Source organism: Sturnira hondurensis, unplaced genomic scaffold (genome assembly GCF_014824575.4).
Source record: "Sturnira hondurensis isolate 20B ecotype Veracruz unplaced genomic scaffold, ASM1482457v3 Scaffold0004068, whole genome shotgun sequence".
Taxonomy (NCBI): Eukaryota; Metazoa; Chordata; class Mammalia; order Chiroptera; family Phyllostomidae; genus Sturnira; species Sturnira hondurensis.
The window spans coordinates 9,171,904-9,195,062 of record NW_028076699.1 but is presented as its reverse complement, the minus strand read 5'-3'; the positions used below and the strand labels follow the sequence as shown (position 1 = coordinate 9,195,062).

The 23,159-nt window shown below is 38.6% G+C and overlaps 1 protein-coding gene across 3 annotated transcripts in view; it reads right to left on the bottom strand.

Annotated features, from left to right (window-relative positions):
• The window catches only part of SPATA6 (spermatogenesis associated 6), a 103,372-nt gene that overhangs the window by 63,102 nt on the left and 17,111 nt on the right, over positions 1–23,159 (bottom strand). For all 3 annotated transcript variants that reach the window (XM_037043325.1, XM_037043326.1, XM_037043327.1), the window contains exons 2-4: positions 16,142–16,279; positions 14,869–14,917; positions 273–314 (exon numbers count right to left, since the gene is read on the bottom strand). In XM_037043325.1, coding sequence (XP_036899220.1) covers positions 273–314; positions 14,869–14,917; positions 16,142–16,279 — 229 coding nt within the window. The remainder of the gene's footprint in view (positions 1–272; positions 315–14,868; positions 14,918–16,141; positions 16,280–23,159) is intronic.

Sequence of the window (23,159 nt, the reverse complement as noted above, 5' to 3'; positions counted from 1 at the left end):
GTCAGAAAATACATGAGAATGGAACCAGGTTAGTTTTCACTTTCTTTTATTACTATTTCTTCAACTTTAGAACTGTGTGTTCAAACGCCACTTACGTAAACTTTCCTGTGTGTATTATTTTGATCTATTGACATTTTACACACAGTGGACCAATAGTAGAAACTCCAAATTGTTCTTAATTTCAGAAGAAAAGAAAAAGATGAGGTATTTAAACAGCATTTCACTGAAATGGGTTCGCATGTCACTTACTTTATCAAAACATAATACAGTACCTGGTGGAATTAGTTGAATCAACTCAAACAATGCTGTATCATCTGAAAGTTTAAAGAAAAATTTCCTTAAACAAATTATTAACAAACAAATGCTAGTTACTTTACCATAGAAGTATCTACAAATCAAAGTAACTACTGAATATACTATATATTACATATATTTATATCTTAGTATATAACAGGTGTATATGCATATATATGTGTGTGTGTGTGTGTGTGTGTGTATATATATAATGTTTTTGTGCTTCACTGATCTACAGTGAAGAAACAAAACTTTCCACCTCTCTGAGGTTTTCTTTCTGACTTTTTGAAGACTACATTTTAGTGTAGTTTTAGGTTTACAACACAGTAAGTGACAGGGAGGTCCAGAGATTTCTGTAGTATCCCCTGCCTGTCCCTGCCACCTCACATGCCCCAGTATCAACATCGCTCCCAGGAATGGTACGTTTTTCACTAAGGGTGAACCTATACTGACATATCATAATCACCCAAAGTTCATAGTTTGCCTCACGGTTTACTCTTGGTGTAATATAGTCTGCGGGTTTGGACAAATGTATAATGATATATTTCCATCATTATACTATCATACACAGTATTTTCACTATTTTGAAAATCCTCTATTCTCTTATAGCTTTTAATAAGCTCATGAAGTTAGAGGAACAAAAACTGGACTACCATGACCTTGGAAAGAGATGGGAAGGGGTCTGTGGATAAGGGACAATGGCTGGATTGACTGGCTAGACTACAGAACTGGATCTTAAAAAGATACACCACAAGAGTAAAGAGTCAACTACCACAGGTAGCCAGTGCTATATACTGAATGTTTGTAGCCCCTAAAACTCATATGTTGAAATCCTAACCCCCAATGTAATATTTGGAATTCAGACCTTTGGGAGGTAATGAGGGCAAAGTCCTTATAATAAACAGAATCAGTGTCCTTATAGAAGACATTCTAAAAAGCCCCTGTGCCCCCTCCACTATGTGAGAACACAGACAGAAGATGGTCCTGGGTGGACAGAAAAGGCACCGACACAGACACGGTCTACTGATGCCTCGATCCGGGACTCCCCAGCCTCCAGAACTGCGAGAAACAAATGTCTACCTTTTAATAGGCCTCTCAGTTTACGGTACTTGTTATAGCAGGCCAGACCTACTAAGACAGCCAACTAGGAACTGAGGCCTAAATCTGCATCATATAAAATGCTGTCTGAATTAGGGCATTCCAGAATTGCAGTGCTCACTACTAATCTGCTAAAACAACCATAAGTCTGATCTGAAGGAAATTTCCTCATTGACAGTATAGAATGATTTCTAAAATTTTTACATTCAATGAAAACTGACCAAGTAAGTAAACAAAAAATTATTGGGATTAAAAACTGAGAGAAATAACAGATAAAAAAGGAAACACACAGGAAATTGAGAAAAAAAAGTTATAAGACTAAGACTTAAAGTTATAAGACTATATTTGATATGCTCAATAAAACATAATTTGCATTTCTCTGATGATTAGTGACATTGAGCATCTTTTCCTATGTTTCTTGGCCATCTGTGTGTCCTCTTTGGAGAAGTATCTATTCAGATCCTTTACCCATTTTTTTAATTGACTTGCATTTTTTTTTAGTGTTGAGTTTAGTAAGTTCTTATAAATTTTGGATATTAATCTCTTATCAGATGTATTGGCAAATATGTTCTCCCTTTCAGTGGGCTGTCTCTTTATTTTGTTGATGGTTTCCCTTTCCATGCAAAAACTTCTGAGATGTCACCTCATACCTGTCAGAATGGCCATCATCAATAAATCAACAAACAGCAAGTGCTGGCGAGGATGTGGAGAAAGGGCAGCCCTTTTGCACTCTTGGTAGGCATGCAGATGGGCATAGCCACTATGGAAAACAGTATGGAGATACCTCCAAAAATTAAGAATGGACCTGTCTTATGACCCAGTGATCCCTCCTCTGAAAATTTATCGGAAGAAGCCTGAAACACTAATTCAAAAGAATGTAAGCACCACTGTGTTCATTACAGTTTTATTTATAATCACCAAAATATGGAAGCAGCCCAAGTGTTCATTAATAGATGAGTGGATAAAACAACTATGGGACATTTACATAATGGAATACTATTTGGCCATAAAAAAGTATTTCATTGGCCATGAAAATTTATCATGCAATAGCACGGATGGACCTAAAGAATATTAGGCTAAGTGAAATAAGCCATTCAGAGAAAAACAAATACCATATGATTTCACTCATATGTGGAATCTAATGAACAAACTGAATGAACAAGCAAAATAGAAACAGACTCACAGAGAGAAAGCAGGATGACAGCTGTTGGTGGGGAAGGTTAGAGAGTGGAGAGAAGCAAAAAGGAAAAAGGACTCGTGGACATGGACAACCCAACCGTGTGGTGATTGCAGGGGAAGGTAGGTATAGGGCAATAAATGGGAATGAAAAAATACAATAATAAACAAACAAACAAAATTTATTTAAAATAAAATGCAAGATTGAGAATGTTTAACAGAGAACTGGAAACAATTATAAACAACCAAATGGAAAATTTTTAACTTAAAAATAAAACATGATGGATGGATTTATCAGCAAATTACAAATGACCCAAGAGAGATTTTTAGAATTGGAAGACAAATACATACATTTGAGAGAAGCACAGGAAGTTAAAAGGATGGTGAACATATAAAGGAGAAAAAAGGGATAGAGTAGGAGGATCTAACACTGTGTAACTGGGTTTACAAGAGAAGGGCAGGAAAATACTCATTTGAACAAAGAGCCTGTATTTTAGTCACTTCTGAATCCCCCATCAGGGGTGTCCAACCTTTTGGCATCTCTGGGCCACCCAGAAGAAGAAGAGCTGTCTTTGGCCACATATTAAATACATCATGATCTGTAATTGAAAACAATTCCACAATGTTTTAAATAAATTTACGACTTTGTGTTGGGCTGCATTCAGAGCCATGCTGGGCTGCGTGTAGACTGCAGGTCACGGGTTGGACAGCCCTGCCCTACATTATCTCATAGTGACAGAGTCTACACAGGCAATAGAAGAGTTTAAAGAAATGGCAAATCTTAATTCTAATCACAGGTCAGTGGAAAAGCAACTTTCTATAACCCCCTGAATTGCACAACATATTTCATGAGTACATCGTGGCTGTTTCTCATCCCATTACCAATAAATGGAAGAATATAAAAGAACTGATGTTAAAGATGGTAGTGAAATAAGAAATAGGCTCTTAAAGGACAGCCCTGTCTTTTAAAAAAGTACCTGAACGCAAAATAAAATTTCATTAGAAATCAAACAAATTAAGCAAACAGGATAAGCTCAGTGTCATAATTTTCTATACATACTAACACTGTATTTTTCCTGAGGTCACTTAATCTGCAACCCCAACTATTTGAAAAACATGTTTACAAACAAACTAGAAAATACACTAAATAATATGGGTTGCCAATACAATAATATTAATTACTATCATTTGGAGAATATCTTCGTGTCAGGACTGAGCTCCTATAAGCTGCACACAAATCCTCAAAACCACACTAGCAAGTGATTATCTCCATTTTACATATTAAAAAAAATAAGGTTATGGTTAGTAAAGACAGTAACTTCCTGAGCTGAGATTTGAGCTCAGCTATAACTAGCTGTCTTCAAGGCTTGCACTGTTTTCATTAACGAGGCTGCTGGAACTAAAAAGTAGTGATTTACAAAATAAGTGTAAGGTGAAGAAGTTGTATTTTGAATGAGGGGTAGGATAAAGAAATAGAACAGTAGCTAGATGGAAGCAAAGATGAAGACAGGTAATACTTCTTTTTAAGATGGGAATGTACAGCATGTTTGTATGGAGTGGATATAACAAGAGAGAAATGGGAAGACACAGAGGAAAAAAATTAAAATACAGTAACAAAGGCACTAGGAATAGCATGAGGAGATGTGTAATGGAAACCAGTATCCAAAATGACTTTGAGCAAAACAGAGAAACTTCATCCTCTAAGACCAGGCAAATGAAGATAAGAATGAGGGGTGACTTTTGGGACAAAGGTACGTATAGGAAACGCGGATCACTACCGGGGTCTCAATGTTTGTCAGTGACGTAGGAAATAAGGTCATCTATTCATCTGAAGAATATGGGAGTTTAAACAAAGACATCCGATGGCAGAAATGAATATGCTTAGAATGTCTACACAACAAATCAGAGAGGAAGTTCTCCAGTTCTCCAGAGGAAGTAAAAGACTAGAAGGTAACACTGAGAAGCAAACCACGGTGGCACCTGTCTGAAGTTCACGAGTCCACCAGCAACACCGAACGAATGCTTGCGAAGTAGAGGTCTGCCAGGTAGATCAAGGCTGTGACCTACTGTTTAAAAAATAATAAAGTAACACCAGAATTTGAAGGACTATGTCAACGCAATTTATAGAAACTAAAGTGACATAGTTTGACTCAGGAAAGAAGTAGAAAGAGAAGAAGTCATTTCAAAAATTAATATCAAACTGTAGCAAAACCAAATAAGCACAACAGATAATGCCTTAAAAGGAATTTAACAAAAAATGGGATTTTTCTTAATCATGAAGAGACAAAATATTTAAATATGAGGGAAAATAACAAACACTGAACAGGCAAAAAAGATTCAACATACAACAGTTGAGTCTGTTGAAGAAAACTAAGGAAAAGGAAGGCAATAAATAGTAAACAGGAAACTTCAGGAAACTTTGCAGACATAAAAAATAGAACCTATAAATGAAAGAGAACACATCATATCTAAGAATAACAAGCCATAAAAAAAACTACTTTAGGACATATTCTAGTAAAATACTAAGACTTAAAAAATGCATACCTAAGAAAAAAAATGACATATAAGTGAAAGAACATTAAACTTTGAGAAAATGATTTAAATACCTGAGAGAGAATTGGGGTTAAGGAAAAAATAAAAAACTAAAAGTATAAAAGCAAGCACAGGGGAAAAATTATTAATTCAAGCAAAAAACAAAATCCTTGCAGGAAAGTAATCATAGCAAATACACCACATGGTTCAGCTATAAATACTTTTAATATGGTCATAAAATATAACTAAAAATTGGAATATAACTATATTAAAAGGAAAGACAGAAAATGGGCATGTATATGTTTCGAGAGCAAGCAGAGAATTTATGAAAAGTATTTATATCCTCATTTTCCATAAGAGAAAGTAGAGATACTATCCAAAATCAAAAATAAAAATGATTCAAAGGCAATATAAGCATGTTAGACATATGTAGGTGAATACAAAGAAAACCAACTTTTAAGAAAATGAAAAGTAGTCTACAGGGAAGTGGGAAATGACGAAGGAGAGGGAGGTTACAGGACTGCTGTTTTTGTAATAAGCATTGAATGCTATATATAACTCTGCTATAAAGTAAAATAGTGTAATTCTATAACCAATTAAGAATAACATTTTGATATATATAAAAACAAATTTAAAAAGGCAAGACATTAGCATTTTTACATATGTATACATAAATATATACATATACATACATGTAAACGCAAATGTGTTACCCACATGTATACACACATATACATGTATATCTGGTCTAAAAGCAAGTCCCATAGAATATTAAAATTAATGCAAAAATTATTTCATAAAGAAGTGAAAGGCTAAAATAAAGCCAAGGAAGGAAACAGCCCTTTCCTAAGACTAAAGTAAAATGAAAATGGCCCACCCCAGCCAGCGTGACTCCGGAGAAGGAATGTTGCTGGACTTCAAATCCAAGCTATGTAAATCACATCTACTGGAATATGTAATGGAACTGACCTCGTTTGTAGTTGCCCTTCATCTTATAACTAAGTAATGACAATTTTCTTCCCTCCTCTGAAGAAATTTCATTTTCACGTACTTTTAATGTGAGTTACAAAGTTTATGTACTGCAAAACTCCAGAAATCCTAGTCACGTGTAGCAAATCAAAAGCTACAGGAAGTATCTTGAGAGAATGCCAGAATGCTGTTAACTCTCTGTATCAGCAAGAACAATTGCTATAATAATTTTCCTAAACACTGATTTACTTGTCCTAACTACAAAGGTGAAGGTTAATTCATTAGCATACATTTGTCATTACACATTTAAAATATACAATAAAGGTTAAATTTAAAAAAACAAATAAAATATGCATCTGAGTCCTATAAGCTCTCCTGAGGATCCAGGCAAGGATATTCACACCCATAGACTCTGAGGACTTATTCTCAGCCTTCAAATCTACACCTGAAAGCATTTAAAAAACTGCAAACACCAGGTGAGCACTAATTCCCAGAAGCTGAAAAGCAGGGGCTCTCGTGAAACTGCCACTTTTCCCTACAGGCAAGAAAAAGCAATAGAGACACCAGTAATCTACTGCAATATAAGATTATTAACTTCTCTTGATCCAAATGTGGAAGGGAATGAAGCCAGAGCAGCTATTACAAAATTCCAAATACAAAATATTTTTGCTAATCAAAGGATTATATGACTACAAATAGGTATCGCAATAGGATAGACCCAACACTCATAAAAGTAATAACGAGAAGCAGGTATTATAACTCCTTGGATATCAAATTTCTAGCATATAACATATATTGCCATATGCACTAGAGATATAGCAAACTAATCAGAAACAGTCTCTGCTATTATAAAACTATCATTCTAAAGAAAGGAAATAAAGAATAAACAACAGCACCAGTAGAAAAAGAGGAGGGCCACTCATCCCTATTTGCCGGGAGGTGCTATTTGCCGGGAGGTGCCCTTTTACACCTGCTGTCCTAAGAGCATATGGTATCCTGGTGTACAAGATACAGTAACTCTTCAAGACAATGGGATAGAGGTTGAGATGCTGAGCAAAACATGTTGCTCTTTTAGATGGATACACTGTGAGCAAGGCTTCTCGGTATAATGATAAATTTGAGCAGTGACTGGAAAGTGAGGGAGAAAGCATGATGTTTATCCATATGAACAGCTTTTCAGACAGTATATTTGTATCAGTACACTGTGTGTGTGTGTGTGTGTGCATATGTGTGAGCAGAAGAGAATCGAAACCTTCAATGAGAAAGGATGTAAACCCCCAGTTTCAACAAAGAAGCAGAAACTTTTCATTCCTTTTCTTGCTTAAAAATGGTTCACAGAATATAGTTTTAACTATACCTAATCTTATTCTGGTAAATTCCAGAATTAAAACCATCTCCCTAAAGATAATACATTCTCTATGAGTGTAAAATATCCAATTATGCCTTTAATATCATTGGCACTTAATATCATTTTCTATATCATAAATATACGAGGTCTGTCCAGAAGGTACACAGCCATGTAATATGAAAAATAGAGACATTTATTGGAGATAAACCATACAAGGAGCACTGTACACAGGACAATGACGCCTCAGTCCTCTTCAAGTAGGCACCTTGGGACCTCACACAGTTCTCCAAATCACCATCAGCCACCCCATTGTATTTTCCTGAGTCTCACTGGAGGTCTGAAATCTCTCCTTTCAAAGGTGGTTTTTATTTTGGCAAAAGCCAGGTATCGCAGGGCACCTAATCTGGGCCGTAGACGGCCGAGTCACCTGGGTGATCTGATGTTTCGTCAAAAAACTCTTCACAAGACGTGATGCATGAGCAGGCACACTGTCATGATGAAGCTGCCAATCACCAGCTGCCCATCGCTGTGGCCTTCTGAGTCATCTAAACAGTTTCCACAGAGCAACATTCAAGCTTAACCCAAAATCAGATGCAGATTCATTGCTCTACTTGCTCAGTCATTTTGAATGCGACAGCCACAGTACACATGCTCATTCAATGGCATCTACCACCCCCACTGAAGAGTGCAGTGAAATCATCACTGTTCACACATGCACATTCCAGTCCACTCTCATTGGCTGCCAGGTTACATCGACGTCACACAAACTTCTCTCATTGTACTAACAATGGCTGGAATTTTTCTGGACAGACCTCACACACTTCCCCAGCACCTTAGGTGATTCTGGGCCTCTGGAATTTCCTTAGGGGTGTGAAATGGAACTGGTAAGTTCTCCACTAATAACAATAGTATTGGGTTAGCCAAAAAGTCAGTTTAGTTTTTTCCATAAAATAAAAGACACATTTTTTCATTTTCACCAGTAACTTTACTGATTTGGATATTTGAGTATGTTGGCTACCTCTCAAGTGGCAGAACGTTGATTGTTCTCAGTTAATGTCTCGATTTGATCACTATCAACTCCAACTGGGCTGCCCGACTGTGGAGCATCGTCCAGCGAGCAACCTCCGGCATGAAACCGAGATCCACTTTTGACACATTCAATCAGTCACAGCACAAATCATTTATTGAATTCTAATTGCATCTTTACCTTTCTTAAAATAATAAAGCATACTATGCCAAAATGTTGCTTACTTCTTCCATCTTTAATATTAAAGTGGCTACACAAAAATTCACCAATTTTGATAAGTTTTTTAAATGCATGTTAATATGACAACTGTCACAATATAACAAAATTATTTCAAATGAAGGGAGGACAACTAAGCACTGCGAGAGCCGTCTTACAGGAAGAAAACAAGTGAACTTCTTGGCCAACCCAACAATAACACACCACCAGGAGCAATAACCAAGGTATATTTTTAAGTTTTACTGTGTGCCGAAGACTGTTGTAAGCGTTTTACCCGAGGTTACTCAAGGACTATTTATCAGACTGCCCAGTTAAGGGGATCCCAGACTCTCCTTCGGCATGCAGCCCACATCCAATTTGGTTTTAGACAGCATACTTTTAATTACTGAATTTTGGGTTTTAGACAGTCAGACAGACAAGCACACACTAGTTTTGTATGTTACACATGGGAAATGATATATGTCACTCACAATTCCTGTAGAGAATAGGCAAGTGGAAATTCTGGAAGAAACCACATAGATTCAGAGTTTCCTTACTTGAAATACTTCCCTTTACATTCACTGACACAAAGCCTGCTTTCTTCTTTATATTTCAAAGGGCTGCTTCTACTATTTCTACTATCACTCTATGTTTGAAGGCTCAGAGCTGTGGAGGCTCACTGTAGGGACATCTATGAGCTGTCCCCACACTATTTGATCCCTCTTTCCCCCCCCCTCCCTTTAGATACCTATGTAGTTCTAACAAAGGTGAATGTGTACCATCTGAAACAAAGGAAGACATGTTCAAGCTAAGCCAAGAGCGTACTATTCAATACATCCTCCATCTTACTGTGATTAGAATACATCCAAAGACCTGATGGAAGTTATAGAACACAGACCTCTTATTTTTAGAACATGATAGGGAAACATGAGGCCTGAAGCTATAATTTTGCTGCCATGAATTCTTCCCACCATAAATGAGGTTAAGATTGAGGAAGATATCAAAATTATAAAGGTATAAGCTATTAAAACAGAGGCTCAAACTGATATCAGTCCAGGTCCAATTAGGAGAGAGAAACCACACAGGGAAAGTTTCATATAAAGAACTATTAACTACAAGGGGGGGGGGGGTAGTAAGGTAATGAGGGATAGTCTAGGAGGAGGTAAAGAGAACTTAAAGAATATACAGATAGCAGAGAGAAGGAGAGCTATCTGCCCTGGGCGCAACCCAGGAGCTCGGAGAAAGAGCTCTCTCTCCCCAAGCTCTCAGCCGCAGTGGGCAGATCCAGAACTTGCCAGAGAAAGTGCAGCCTTGGCTCACTGAGAGAGAGAAGCTACTCTAGTGCTTGCCAGTAGAACTTACTGGAAATCTGCCTTCTGGAACTTGTCACAGATCATTCTTCTAGGGTGCCAGGGAGGCACTTCACCAGAGGCACTTCACTACAAAACCACCCGGGGGGACAGTTAAGGGACGCTGCTGTTGGCCACCGTGTATAGAAATATCTGGGCACCAGATAGGCTGGAAGAGCCACGGAAGTCTGGTCCTGGGGATAAAACAGGCCCAGTGCAGGAGCCTGCCGAGCAGGCTCACCCACATTCGGAAGCAAAACTCTTTCCCCCTGCAATGTTACTCCAGGGCCCTCTACTACACAGACCTTCAGTGCCAGCTGGAAAGAACCAAATATTTAAAGGGCCAGATAAACTTCCACAGATCAGGGAGAAAGATTCAATCGGAACTGTGGGGTAGTGAATCAATAACCAGCACATTACATGAACCAAAAACTGATAAAAATGAAAGGAGCAACAGAAAATTCAATAATTATAATGGAACATTCAAATGTCCTTCTTACAGTAATTGATAGAACAACCAGACCTCTTCTATCCCCCAAGAAATAAAGTCAGCAAGAATAGAGAAGCCTTGAACATCATCAGCTAACTTCACCAAATGATAGAAATAGATTAATATAGAATAATTGAACCAACAAGAGCAACATACTCATTCTTTTCAAGCATACTTGGAATATTTTCAGAAAAAATCATGTACCAAGTGGTAGGAAAAAGGAATAATAAGGATTAAAATTAAAATCAATAAAATAGAAAAGAAGAAAATAAAAAACAAATCACTGAAATAAAGAATTCTCAAAAAATAGGAACAAAATTGACATGCCTTTAGGCCAACCGCTGAAGAAAAAAGAACACCTGTGAGAGTGGCCGTCATAAACAAATCAACAATCAACAAGCGTTGGAGAGGCCTTCGTAACTTATTCTTCAAAAGACACCACTAAGAGAAGAAAACGACAAGCCAGAGACTGGTAAAAATATTTACAAATCATATATCTGATAAAGGTCTAGCATTTAAAATATTTTTATAAAAGAAGAAAACCTTGCAACTCAGTAAGATACACCACCCAATTCGAACACGGGTGAAAGATTTAAATAAGCATTGTACGAGAAAATACATATAAATACCCGCCAACCACATGGAAAGATGTTCAACATCAGTCAGTCATTACTGAAGTACAAGAAAGCACTAAACACCCACTAAAACAGCTGTGTTCTAGACGACTGAGAATATCAAGTCTTGGGGATGACGTGGAAAAACTGAAACCTCCATACACTGCTGGTGGGAACAAAAATGGTACAGTGACATGGGACAACCTGTTGACGGTTTCTTAAAAAGTGGACCACACTTGCACACAAGCCAGCACATAGCCGTGTATTTACAGCAGTGCTGTCCTTGACAGCCATACGCCAGAAACAGCCCTACCGTCTACCCAAATGGCCAGAACTAGGAATAGTGTTAAATCTAAAGATAAACTTTGGAAGAACTGTCCTCAAAGCTCTGATCTATGAACACTGTGTATCACTGCACTTTTTAAAGATGATCTTTCATTTCTCTCAGCAGTGTTTTGGAGTTTTTGGAAGGGGAAGTAAGTCCCATACAACAAAATAATATTCATCAATAGAAAGGAATGAACTACTAATACAGAAGACAACATGGATAAATTGCAGAAGCATTATTCCAAGAGAATGAAACCAGACACAAAAAACTACATATTATATGAATCCATTTATATGAAATTTCTAGAAAAGGCAAATACAGAGACACAGAAAAAACACCAGTGGTTCCCGGGGACTGGAAGTGGGTACAGAGAATGACTGCAAATAAGAATCAGGCAGCTCCTGGGGGTGATGGGGGTTTCCCAGCCTGGACTGTGAGGATGGTTCACACCTGTTTAGATTTTCTGGAAATCACTTAACTGCAGTCACAATGGGTGAATTCTGTGAGATGTGAACTATCACTCACTAAAACTATTAAAGGAAAGGAGAGAAGAATGGCTCTGCCTTTTCTATAAGAACTGTATTCACAGGAACCACACTGCAACAAAGAAAAAACACTTCTAAATTGAAGCTAATAAATACAGAAACAACAACGATATCACTTTAAAATATCACATTTGGTAACTCGTAATGAAAAGATGGATCTCCACAAGCGCTGCAGGTATTGGAGGAAAGGCTGATGAGGAACTTCTAATGCAGGAGGGAGCCCATGCTGCCTGGAGCCGAATGACCAGTCTTAGCGTCACTAAACTTAAGGCAGTCAGACGTTAAATGCCACTTGACACAAGGCAATAATGACACATCACCAACTATGAAGTATTCTTACCAAAAAACACAGTAAGTCGGAATTTAATCAGTTCTCTAGGGCCAATTTCAAATTTATAATAAAAGTAATAAACAAGCTAACTAGCAATTTAAGAAAGCAATTAGTCACATCCAAATTGTGGGCATTCTAAAGGGCCTGGCTTTTCAATCAAATGCACAGCATTAAAAAAGAAAAAAGTGAAGAACAGTATCACAAGGAAAAAAAGAAGCTTAAGAGCTAAACAGTCATACACTGAATGTGTGAACCACGCCTTCACTAGGTCCTGATTTTAGCACACCAACCTTAAAAGACATTTTGGTGACTATTGGTAAAATCTGCATAATGACTACATATTTGACATTATTGAGGAATTATATTAATTTTGCTAGGTGTAATACCAGCATGGTGTGTGTATGTGTGTACGTGTGTGTGTGTGTGTATATATATATATATATATATACACACACACACGTACACACATATATCTTATATATTATACATATCTATATGTATCTATATACATATAGATATATAGAGAGAGATCTTTATCAGTTAGAAGTCATGCCAGAGTATTTGCAGTGAAAGAATATACGTGTAGAATTAACTGTCCCAACACTATTTTTAAGCACCAGGGTGAACGTGTAACAAGACTGGCACTACGTCAGACTTTGTTGAAGCTGTGTATCAGGTATATGGGACTTCAACACTCTCTTCTCCTACTTTTAGTGTGTCTTTAATTTTTCATATTGATGAGGGTAAGGGATGATGAAAGACTGCAAAACTGAGAGTAAAAAAAGTCAAAGAAAAAGGGGCCCAAAGCTCACAGAAGAGCTCAAAGATAAGGACTGACGTGGAAGTCATCAGAAAATAGGTAAATCTATATAAAACCAAGTCTTTGAAGAGTACGTAAGGAAAAAGGAGAAACTAAGGAAAATGAGATCAAAGAAGTGAGGTCAGTGGAACACCAATATTTAAAGCCAGGACAGAGGAAGGTGAAGTTCAAAAAGAGAGCAAAACTAAAATATCAATGATGGGCAGAAGAGACCTAGGCAAAAAACTGAATCAAGGAAATCTAGGCATCAAAATTTATAAATAATGATAACAACGAAGTACTCTTTCATAGCCCCAAAATTTCAAATCAAAGAGAAAAAAGTTTTTTTAAATTTTTTTGCTCTAAATAATTTTTTATTTTTCAATTACAGTTGGCATACAATATTGTATTAGTTCCAGGAGTACAACCCAGGGCTTAGACATTATAAACCTACTAGCTGATCATCCTGATAAATCTAGCACTCATCTGACAGCACATACAGTGTTACAATACTATTGACTACATTCCCTATGCTGTACTTTACATCCCCACGACCATTCTGTAACTACCAATTTGTACTTATCAATCCTTTCATCTCTTTTGCCGATCCTCCCAACCCCCCTCCCATCTGTCAACCATCAAAGTGTCCTCTGTATCTACGTGTTGGTTTCTGTCCTGCTTGTTTGGTTGTTTTTGAGATTCAATTATTGATAGATATGTATTTTCATAACAGAAGAACTTCAGGACAATGATATAATTATACTCATACCTTCTAAGATACACAATCTCCCAGACACTGAGTAGAATGTTCAGGGAGTGTTAAAAGTCACACACCCACTGGCACCAAACTGCCACCTAGTTAGTCTGCTGCGGTGAAAGACAGAATACCAAGCGACAGAACAGCTATAAAAAAATAAGGTATTTCACGGGCCACACAGAATTCCCTGGAGAAGATTCAGTACACTGGAAAAGCCCTGGATGAAAGACAATGAGCCAGCCCCGTCCCTGCCACATGCCCAGATGCTAGTGCAGCGCCAGGTTCCGTGACCCTGCATCGCTGGAGTCCCAGTGGGGAGTGGACGGGTGGGGAGGGGAGGTGTGGAGGAGATGACTGGCACCCATGATGCCCAAGCCTGCTGGCCTTCTGATCCACACCACGTATCAGACCAACCTGGTGGTCCCTGATCCCTTCTAGCTACGGGCGGAAAACGGAGATTTTCATTTTACATCCAGTAACTCTTCCCAAGTGTATACCTTTGCACTGCTGCTCTCACAAACAGCTGTACCTTTTTACGGTTGACTCCTAGTACCCTGAAGAATTTACTGTTATCCTCAGCCGTGAACATGTTACATCACAAAAAATGCAAAACTTATACTTTAAACTACCATTACATCAATCTTCTATTACTTACTCTCTTGATTTGCAATAGACTGAGAGTAAAGATACATTTTTGCTTGCAGGGCAGAGCCCTACCTAGCAAGAATCTCTGTTCTTACATTATAAACAATTTACATTATCTCAATCAGTAAAAAGTTCCAATAAGTCTTTTTGTTTTCCCCAGACTAACCCCAGAGAAAGAAAAAATTCCCAGCCTCTCTGCAGCACATGTATTTTTTTATCATTTCCAGGTATATTCTGAAATTCCAAAAAAACTGCTTTGCTCAAGATTTTTAAAGTTTTTATTAAACCCTTTTTAACTTTTATTAATTCAAGATTAAAGAGTATTAATTCTAAAATGTCTTAGAACCTGGACGGCAAAGTTAAAAACTTACATTCCAGCTGTGCAACCACATCTCCAGGGTCCACTGCTTCTGGGAAGACCTACAGGGGAGCGTGGGGAGGGAAGTAGGAGGGAGAAGAGGACGTGAAAGGAACACACATATAACATGGTCTTTGCTTTTTCCCTCCAGCTCCCAAAATACTCCTCTCCCAAACAAAGAAACGTTTGACCTTACTGAGAACGGGCCCTTCCTCTCTGCTTCCCATGATCAAATCACTACGGAAGATTTTACAAACACTGCAGCTGGCTCTGCCTCCCTCTCCAACCCGTCTGCCAGCATTCTTCCTTCGTCTCCTTACCGTGGTCACGTTGGCCTTCTTGGTGTTCCTCCAACTCATCAAGCTCGTGTCTAACAAGAAGCCTTTTTATTTGCTATTCCTCTGCTTAGAATGCTTTTCCCCTAGACCTTTAAAAAACTGATCCTGCCCCATAATTCGGGCTCAGTTTAAACGCAGTTGCCTTCTCTGATCCCCCTTTAAAATAGACAATGCCCCTAGCCCTCAGTCCCCCTCTGTCCCCCTCAGTCCCCCTCTGTCCCCCTCTGTCCCTTACCGCCCTTTACTCCCTTCGTGACACTTACCACTATCTCAAATCCTATTATTTCTGTGTTTACTTAATTATTGCCTCCGATTTCTCCCATTAAAATGAAAGCTCCAAGAGAAGAAAGATGTTTGTCTACCCAGTGCTTTAAAAAGTGAATGGAACAGAGCAGGTTCTTAGGTAATTAATTGTGGAGAAAAGGAAGAAAGGAGGAAGGGAAGGGGGAAGGGAGGGAGGGAGGGAGGGAGGGAGGGAGGGAGGGAGGGAAGGAGGAAAGGAGAGAGGGAAATAGAGAACGAAGGGAATTTTAAAAGTAAGAAATACAACTGATAATAACCAAAAGCGGAGGTTTTAGAGAAAGAAAAGAGACTTATAAATAGAAGTATCACAAGACAGCCACAGTAAAATATCATCTGTCCTTATCTATTGATATTTCCTGTTCATTTTTATGACAATATTAGTTATAATTCAGGGTGCTATATTTTACATAAAGTCCACTATCACGATTTTAGAAATAAATTGACCCATCATGAAAAAGAAGAAATGGATTCAATGTATAACATGATGCATATGTACTTTCAAGCCTCTAAATTTACATGACAAATCTTCCTTTGAATTACATCAAAGTACATAGTCAGCAATAATAATTGCATTCTGGAATTTTATTCAAAATTTGTAATTATTTTAATTTTGTTTGTTACTTTTGATGTGAGATTTGAACTCACCTTTTCAAACACCATTCTGGCATTGAAGACCAATGGAAAAGTGGCTGGGACACATTGTGTCTTTTTGTACTGGCCAAACACACAGATGCTAAGATAGATGTCCTCCTTGTCTTTCAGCACCACTCCTGGACAGGTCACCTGAAAGAAATTAGGTAGATGGATTACCTGCTTTATGAATTCCCTGATCTATCGTGCTAAAATGACCCCAAACAACATAAAAACACAAGTCTGCTACTAATAAAAATATACATGAATAAAAAGACATAGATTCTAGCATTTACAGAGCTAAAGAAAACATCTTTGTAACTTTCATCCCTCTGAAAAATCTTTGATTTTTCCATGCGGTTGTTTGTGCCACCTTTGAAGCTTTATGTACTGGCTCTTGGGACAGACACTCATAGTTTTAAAGAGTTGGCTTTAGGCGTCCACTCTATGCTGGATGCCGACATAAACTTACTTAGTATTATCTAATCATGAAGGATTAAAAATCAGCAGAAATACAGCACTATACTAGAAGACAAAAAATACCAATATAGAGCACAAACTTGACCTGTATCACCCTAAATGGCAGCCTATGCACCCCCTCATCAACACTAATATGACAAAGTATCAAAGCAAGTGAATTGCAAGTTTCTAGCCCAATATTTTTTAAACAAAAAAATTTTACTTAAGCATCCTGTGGATGACAGAAAGCACGCACATAAAATGTGGAGTTTCTAAAAAACTACATTGCACAGTCTTTCCATTCTCTGCCACATTTCATTGTCAGTGATAAACATGCCCTTAACGGGATCTTAAAGGCTACGATTTGAATGAAACCTACCCTCATAGAACTTTTATCCAACATCCCCCAATTACATGATTGAAGCATACTTTATTGTTTTCTGAACACACACATGGCTTTCTTGCCCTGTATTCTCCCATCACCTGGATACTATCCCTCGCTAGTCCATCCCACCTTCTCCTCGTTTACTCCCACCCTCTGCCAAGGCTCACACCAACTGTCATTCTCTAACAAAGAAAAAAATACTTCTCTTGACTCAGCAGCTATCAGTATTAAATTCAACCCAACTCATACATTTACTATGAATTTACTATGTGCAAGTAAACATGTTTTAGATTCTCAGAGGATTCTGTAGCTCTCTTAAAGTCCTATTTACTGTCACCATGCATTTTAATTAAATGGCTATATCTCACCTCTTTTATTTGACTATACATTCCCTGAGGACAGAAATTTTATTTTCCTCATCAATGTCTCTAAAAACACCAACTTTCAGTGTTAAGAAGAAGCTCACAGATTATCTAGTATGGCTTTTGATTTTTTTATGTATGAAAAAAACAGAGTCCCAAGAAAGAACAGGTGACTGACTTATTTAAAATCACACAGTAAATGACTCAAAACAATACATTCGAAGTGCTGAGAGCAGTGCCCGACAGAGCATTTATTCGGCGTAGCTATCACTGTTAGACTGAAAACCATTATCTGCCACATCAATACAGACTCCTGCATCTCATGAATGATGGAGACTTCACGTCCCTCCATACACAGCAGTTAAGATTATTTTCTATGCCAGCTATTTTTTACTCATATCTACCTCTTACTCTTTTCTGCTTTGTTCTAATGTAACTCCAACTGATGACTCAAATGAAGGTGCTCAGCAAACTTGATTCTGTCAATCAGCTTCTCTGCCTCATTAAAACCAAAACTGTCGGAGAGTTGCTCAAATATGTGTTCTCCAGAGTGGCGCCTACTGGCCACTTCTGCCTCTAGACGAGGCTAGTTCAAACTGAAATGGGTTGCTATTCTTGTAACATACAAGATTTTGAAGACTTATTACAAAACATGTAACCACCTCATTAATAACTTTCATATTAATTACATTTTTAAATGTATTTTATTGATTATGCTATTACAGTTGTCTCATTCCTCCCCCTTCATTCCCCTCCAACCTGCATACACTCTCCCACTCACATCCCCCCTTTAGTTCATGTCCATGTGTCACAAGTTCTTTAGCTTTTACATTTCCCATACTATTCTTGCCCTCCCCCTATTTTCTACCTACCATCTATGCTACTTATTCTCTGTACCTTCTCCCCTCTCTCCTCCTGCCACTCCCCTTTTGTTCTCCCTCCAGGTGACCTTCATTTCTGTGGCTCCACTCCTGTTTTAGCTATCTGCTTAGTTTGCTTTTGTTTTGGGTGTGCTTGTTAATAATTCTGAGTTTGCTGTCATTTTACTATACATGTTTTTTATCTTCTTTTTCTTAGATAAGTCCCTTTAACATTTCATATAATAAGGGCTTGGTGATGATGAACTCCTTGAATTTGACCTTATCTGAGAAGTACTTTACCTGCCATTCCATTCTAAATGAAAGCTTTGCTGGATAGAGCAATCTTGGATGTAGGTCCTTGTCTTTCATGACTTGGAATACTTCTTTCCAGCCCCTTCTTCCCTGTAAGGTCTCTTTTGAGAAATCAGCTGACAGTCTGATGGGAACTCCTTTGTAGGTGATTGTCCCCTTATCTCTTGCTGCTTCTAGGATTCTCTCCTTTATTTTTATGTTGGGTAATGTAATTATGATGTGCCTTGGTGTGTTCCTTCTTGGGTCCAACTTCTTTGGGACTCTCTGAGCTTCCTAGATTTCCTGGAATTCTATTTCCTTTGCCAGACTGGGGAAGTTCTCCTTTATCATTTGTTCAAATAAATTTTCCACTTGTTGCTCTTCCTCTTCCCCTTCTGGTACCCCTATAATTCTGATGTTGGAATGTTTAAAGATGTCCTGGAGGTTCCTAAGCCTCTACTCATTTTCTTGAATTCTTGTTTCTTCATTCTTTTCTGTTTGGTTGTTTTTTTCTTCCTTTTGGTCCACTCCATTGATTTGAGTCCCAGTTTTCTTCCCATTGCTATTTGTTCCCTGTGCATTTTCCTTTGTTTCACTTAGCATGGCCTTCATTTTTTTCATCTAATTTGCGACCAAATTCAACCAATTCTGTGAGCATCCTGATCACCAGTGCTTTGAACTGTGCATCTGATAGGTTGGCTATCTCTTGGTTGCTTAGTTGTATTTGCTGTGGAGCTTTGATTTGTTCTTCCACTTGGGCCATTTTTTTTGGTCTTGTCGTGCCTGTTATGTATGAGGGGGCGGAGCCTTAGGTGTTCACCAGGGAAGGGCAACCCAGTAGCTGGGTTGTGATGCTGTATGGGGGGCGGGGTCCAAGAGGGAACAATGGCATTTGCGCTGCTCTCTGTCAGACCTCAGTCCCTTCCACCTTTTCCCCCAAGCAAAATGGGCCCTTCTCTTGCTGGTTCCAGGGTGGGTGGGCTTGTGTATGTTCTAGGACCTTGTGGGTCTCTCCAACAAACTCTTCCGTGAGGCTGGGAGTCTCTCCCTGCGCCTCAACCCCCACACGTGTTTTCAATCAGTGTTCTGAGGCTTTATTTCCAAGCTCTGGAACCCTGGGTTGCACAGTCTGTCTCACTCCCCAGTTTCTGCCTGGTTTATCTGCCCACAATGTGGGACCACCACCTGGCCAGCCAGCCACCTTTCATGTACTGCCTCGGTTCATAATTACCACCCTGCACCCAGGGTTTGCCAGCCGCCGCCTGCGCGCCCAGGATTCAGCCGCTGCTGTCTTCAGCCACTGCTGTCTGGATGCTGTGCAGGCCCAGTGTCACCACTTCTTGTGCCACAACCCCTCTCCACTCAGCTGCCCAACTCCGCCCCACCTACCAGTCTGGATGAATGTGTCCATTTTATCTCCTTGGTTGTCTGACCTCCATACAGTTCAATTTTCTGGCAGTTCTGGCTGTTATTTTGTTTCTAAATTGTTGTTGTCCTTATTTTGGTTATACGAGGAGGCACTGTGTGTCTACCTATGCCTCCATCTTGGCTAGAAGTCCTAATGTTAATTACATTTTGAAAGAATATTTTAATATATTGATTTTAATAAAATTACTGTTAAAATAAATTTATCTCTTTCTTTTAATTTTATTAACATGGCTAGTAGAAAATTTTTAATTACATACATCTATGACATATACTATATTTATGTTGGCTAGTGCTTCTCTAATTGTTCCCACTGAAAAATAATGTCTCTTTCCAACTTGTTATATATGCAAGAAGGCATGGCTTTTTTTCTCATCTACATTTCTACAGATTCTGCCAATCTCCAAAGAGATAGGCAGCATCTTTCCAAAGAGAAAGCAGGAAGAAGGAGGGGAGTTAAAGTAAATAAGGCAGAACAAATAGAATATAAGTGAACAGCAAGGTGGTTGACTTAAACCAACTCTATAGATAATTTTATAAATGTTAATACTATTCTAAGTATTCTCATTAAAAAGGCAGAAATTGTCAGATTGGATAAAAAACAGGACACAAATACGCTGCATCTGAAAAAAATCCTACTTTAAAGACAAAGACCCACATAAAGTACTTTTGGAATGGTGAAACAAAACCCTTCCAAAATTGGCCCATCTATAAAAGCAAATGAAACACTACCAAAATCTGTCAAAAACAACTTGTTAGAGCTCTGGAAATTAACCATAGTCTTACAACAATCTGAGGAGTATTTATTCAAGAAAAATATTTGAATTCTGGTAAAAATAATACTATTTTAACATACTCCACTCCCAATCCTTTATACCCATGTGTTTCATAGCCTTAAAGATGAACACTCCTACAATCATGGTAGCCGTGAAACCAGCAGCCCACAGCCACTGGAGGAGAAGAGATTTAGAGCCAACCAAAAGCCCTATCCCCAGGGAATTGTAACTGTCTGTCCCACAGAACCATGGAATCCCCCATTTTATGGAGCTTCTCTTTATTTGCCCTGAATCAGAGCTGACTTATGACAAACAGCCTTTCCCCTCAAGGTGTTTGTCAGAAACAATCAGTAGCAATTATTTAACATCACAGATGCCCAAGGCAGGGGNCTTTGAACTGTGCTTCTGATAGGTTGGCTATCTCTTGGTTGCTTAGTTGTATTTGCTGTGGAGCTTTGATTTGTTCTTCCTCTTGGGCCATTTTTTTTTTTTTGGTCTTGTCGTGCCTGTTATGTATGAGGGGCGGAGCCTTAGGTGTTCACCAGGGCAGGGCAACCCAGTGGCTGGGTTGTGATGCTGTATGGGGGGGCGGGGTCCAAGAGGGAACAATGGCATTTGCACTGCTCTCTGTCAGACCTCAGTCCCTTCCACCTCTTCCCCCAAGCAAAATGGGCCCTTCTGTTGCTGGTTCCAGGGTGGGTGGGCTTGTGTATGTTCTAGGACCTTGTGGGTCTCTCCAACAAACTCTTCCGTGAGGCTGGGAGTCTCTCCCTGCACCTCAACCCCCACAGGTGTTTTCAATCAGTGTTTTGAGGCTTTATTTCCCAGCTCTGGAACCCTGGGTTGCACAGTCTGTCTCACTCCCCAGTTTCTGCCTGGTTTATCTGCCCACAATGTGGGACCACCACCTGGCCAGCCAGCCACCTTTCACGTAGTGACTCGGTTCATAATTGCCACCCTGCACCCAGGGTTTGCCAGCCGCCGCCTGCGCGCCCAGGATTCAGCCGCTGCTGTCTTCAGCCGCTGCTGTCTGGATGCCATGCGGGCCCAGTGTCACCACTTCTTGTGCCACAACCCCTCTCCACTCAGCTGCCCAACTCCACCCCACCTACCAGTCTGGATGAATGTGTCTATTTTATCTCCTTGGTTGTCTGACCTCCATACAGTTCAATTTTCTGTCAGTTCTGGCTGTTATTTTGTTTCTAAATTGTTGTTGTCCTTATTTTGGTTATATGAGAAGGCACTGTGTGTCTACCTATGCCTCCATCTTGGCTAAAAGTCCTAATATTAATTACACTTTGAAAGAATATTTTAATATATTGTTAAATATTGTTAAATATTTTAATTTATTGTTAAAATAAATTTCTTTCTTTTATTTTTTTTAATTTTTTTATTTAATTATTTTTCAAGTACAGTTTTCTGTCTATTATTCCCATCCCATCCCACCCCCCCGTGCTCCCCCCTCCCTCCCATATCTCTTTCTTTTAATTTTATTAACATAGCTAGTAGAAAATTTTTAATTACATACATCTATGACATATACTATATTTATGTTGGCTAGTGCTTCTCTAATTGTTCTCACTGAAAAATAATGTCTCTTTCCAATTTGTTATATATGCAAGAAGGCATGGCTTTTTTTCTCATCTACATTTCTACAGATTCGGCCAATCTCCAAAGAGATAGGCAGCATCTTTCCAAAGAGAAAGCAGGAAGAAGGAGGGGAGTTAAAGTAAATAAGGCAGAACAAATAGAATATAAATGAACAGCAAGGTGGTTGACTTAAACCAACTCTATAGATAATTTTATAAATGTTAATACTATTCTAAGTATTCTCATTAAAAAGGCAGAAATAGTCAGATTGGATAAAAAAACAGGACACAAATATGCTGCATCTGAAAAAAATCCTACTTTAAAGACAAAGGCCCACATAAAGTACTTTTGGAATGGTGAAACAAATACCTTCCAAAATTGGCCCATCTATAAAAGCAAATGAAACACTACCAAAATCTGTCAAAAACAACTTGTTAGAGCTCTGGAAATTAACCATAGTCTTACAACAATCTGAGGAGTATTTATTCAAGAAAAATATTTGAATTCTGGTAAAAATAATACTATTTTAACATACTCCACTCCCAATCCTTTATACCCATGTGTTTCATAGCTTTAAAGATGAACACTCCTGCAATCATGGTAGCCGTGAAACCAGCAGCCCACAGCCACTGGAGGAGAAGAGATTTAGAACCAACCAAAAGCCCTATCCCCAGGGAATTGTAACTGTCTGTCCCACAGAACCATGGAATCCCCCATTTTATGGAGCTTCTCTTTATTTGCCCTGAATCAGAGCTGACTTATGACAAACAGCCTTTCCCCTCAAGGTGTTTGTCAGAAACAATCAGTAGCAATTATTTAACATCACAGATGCCCAAGGCAGGGGTCTCAGTGGGGCAAACAATAAAGTGACCAAAACACTCAAAA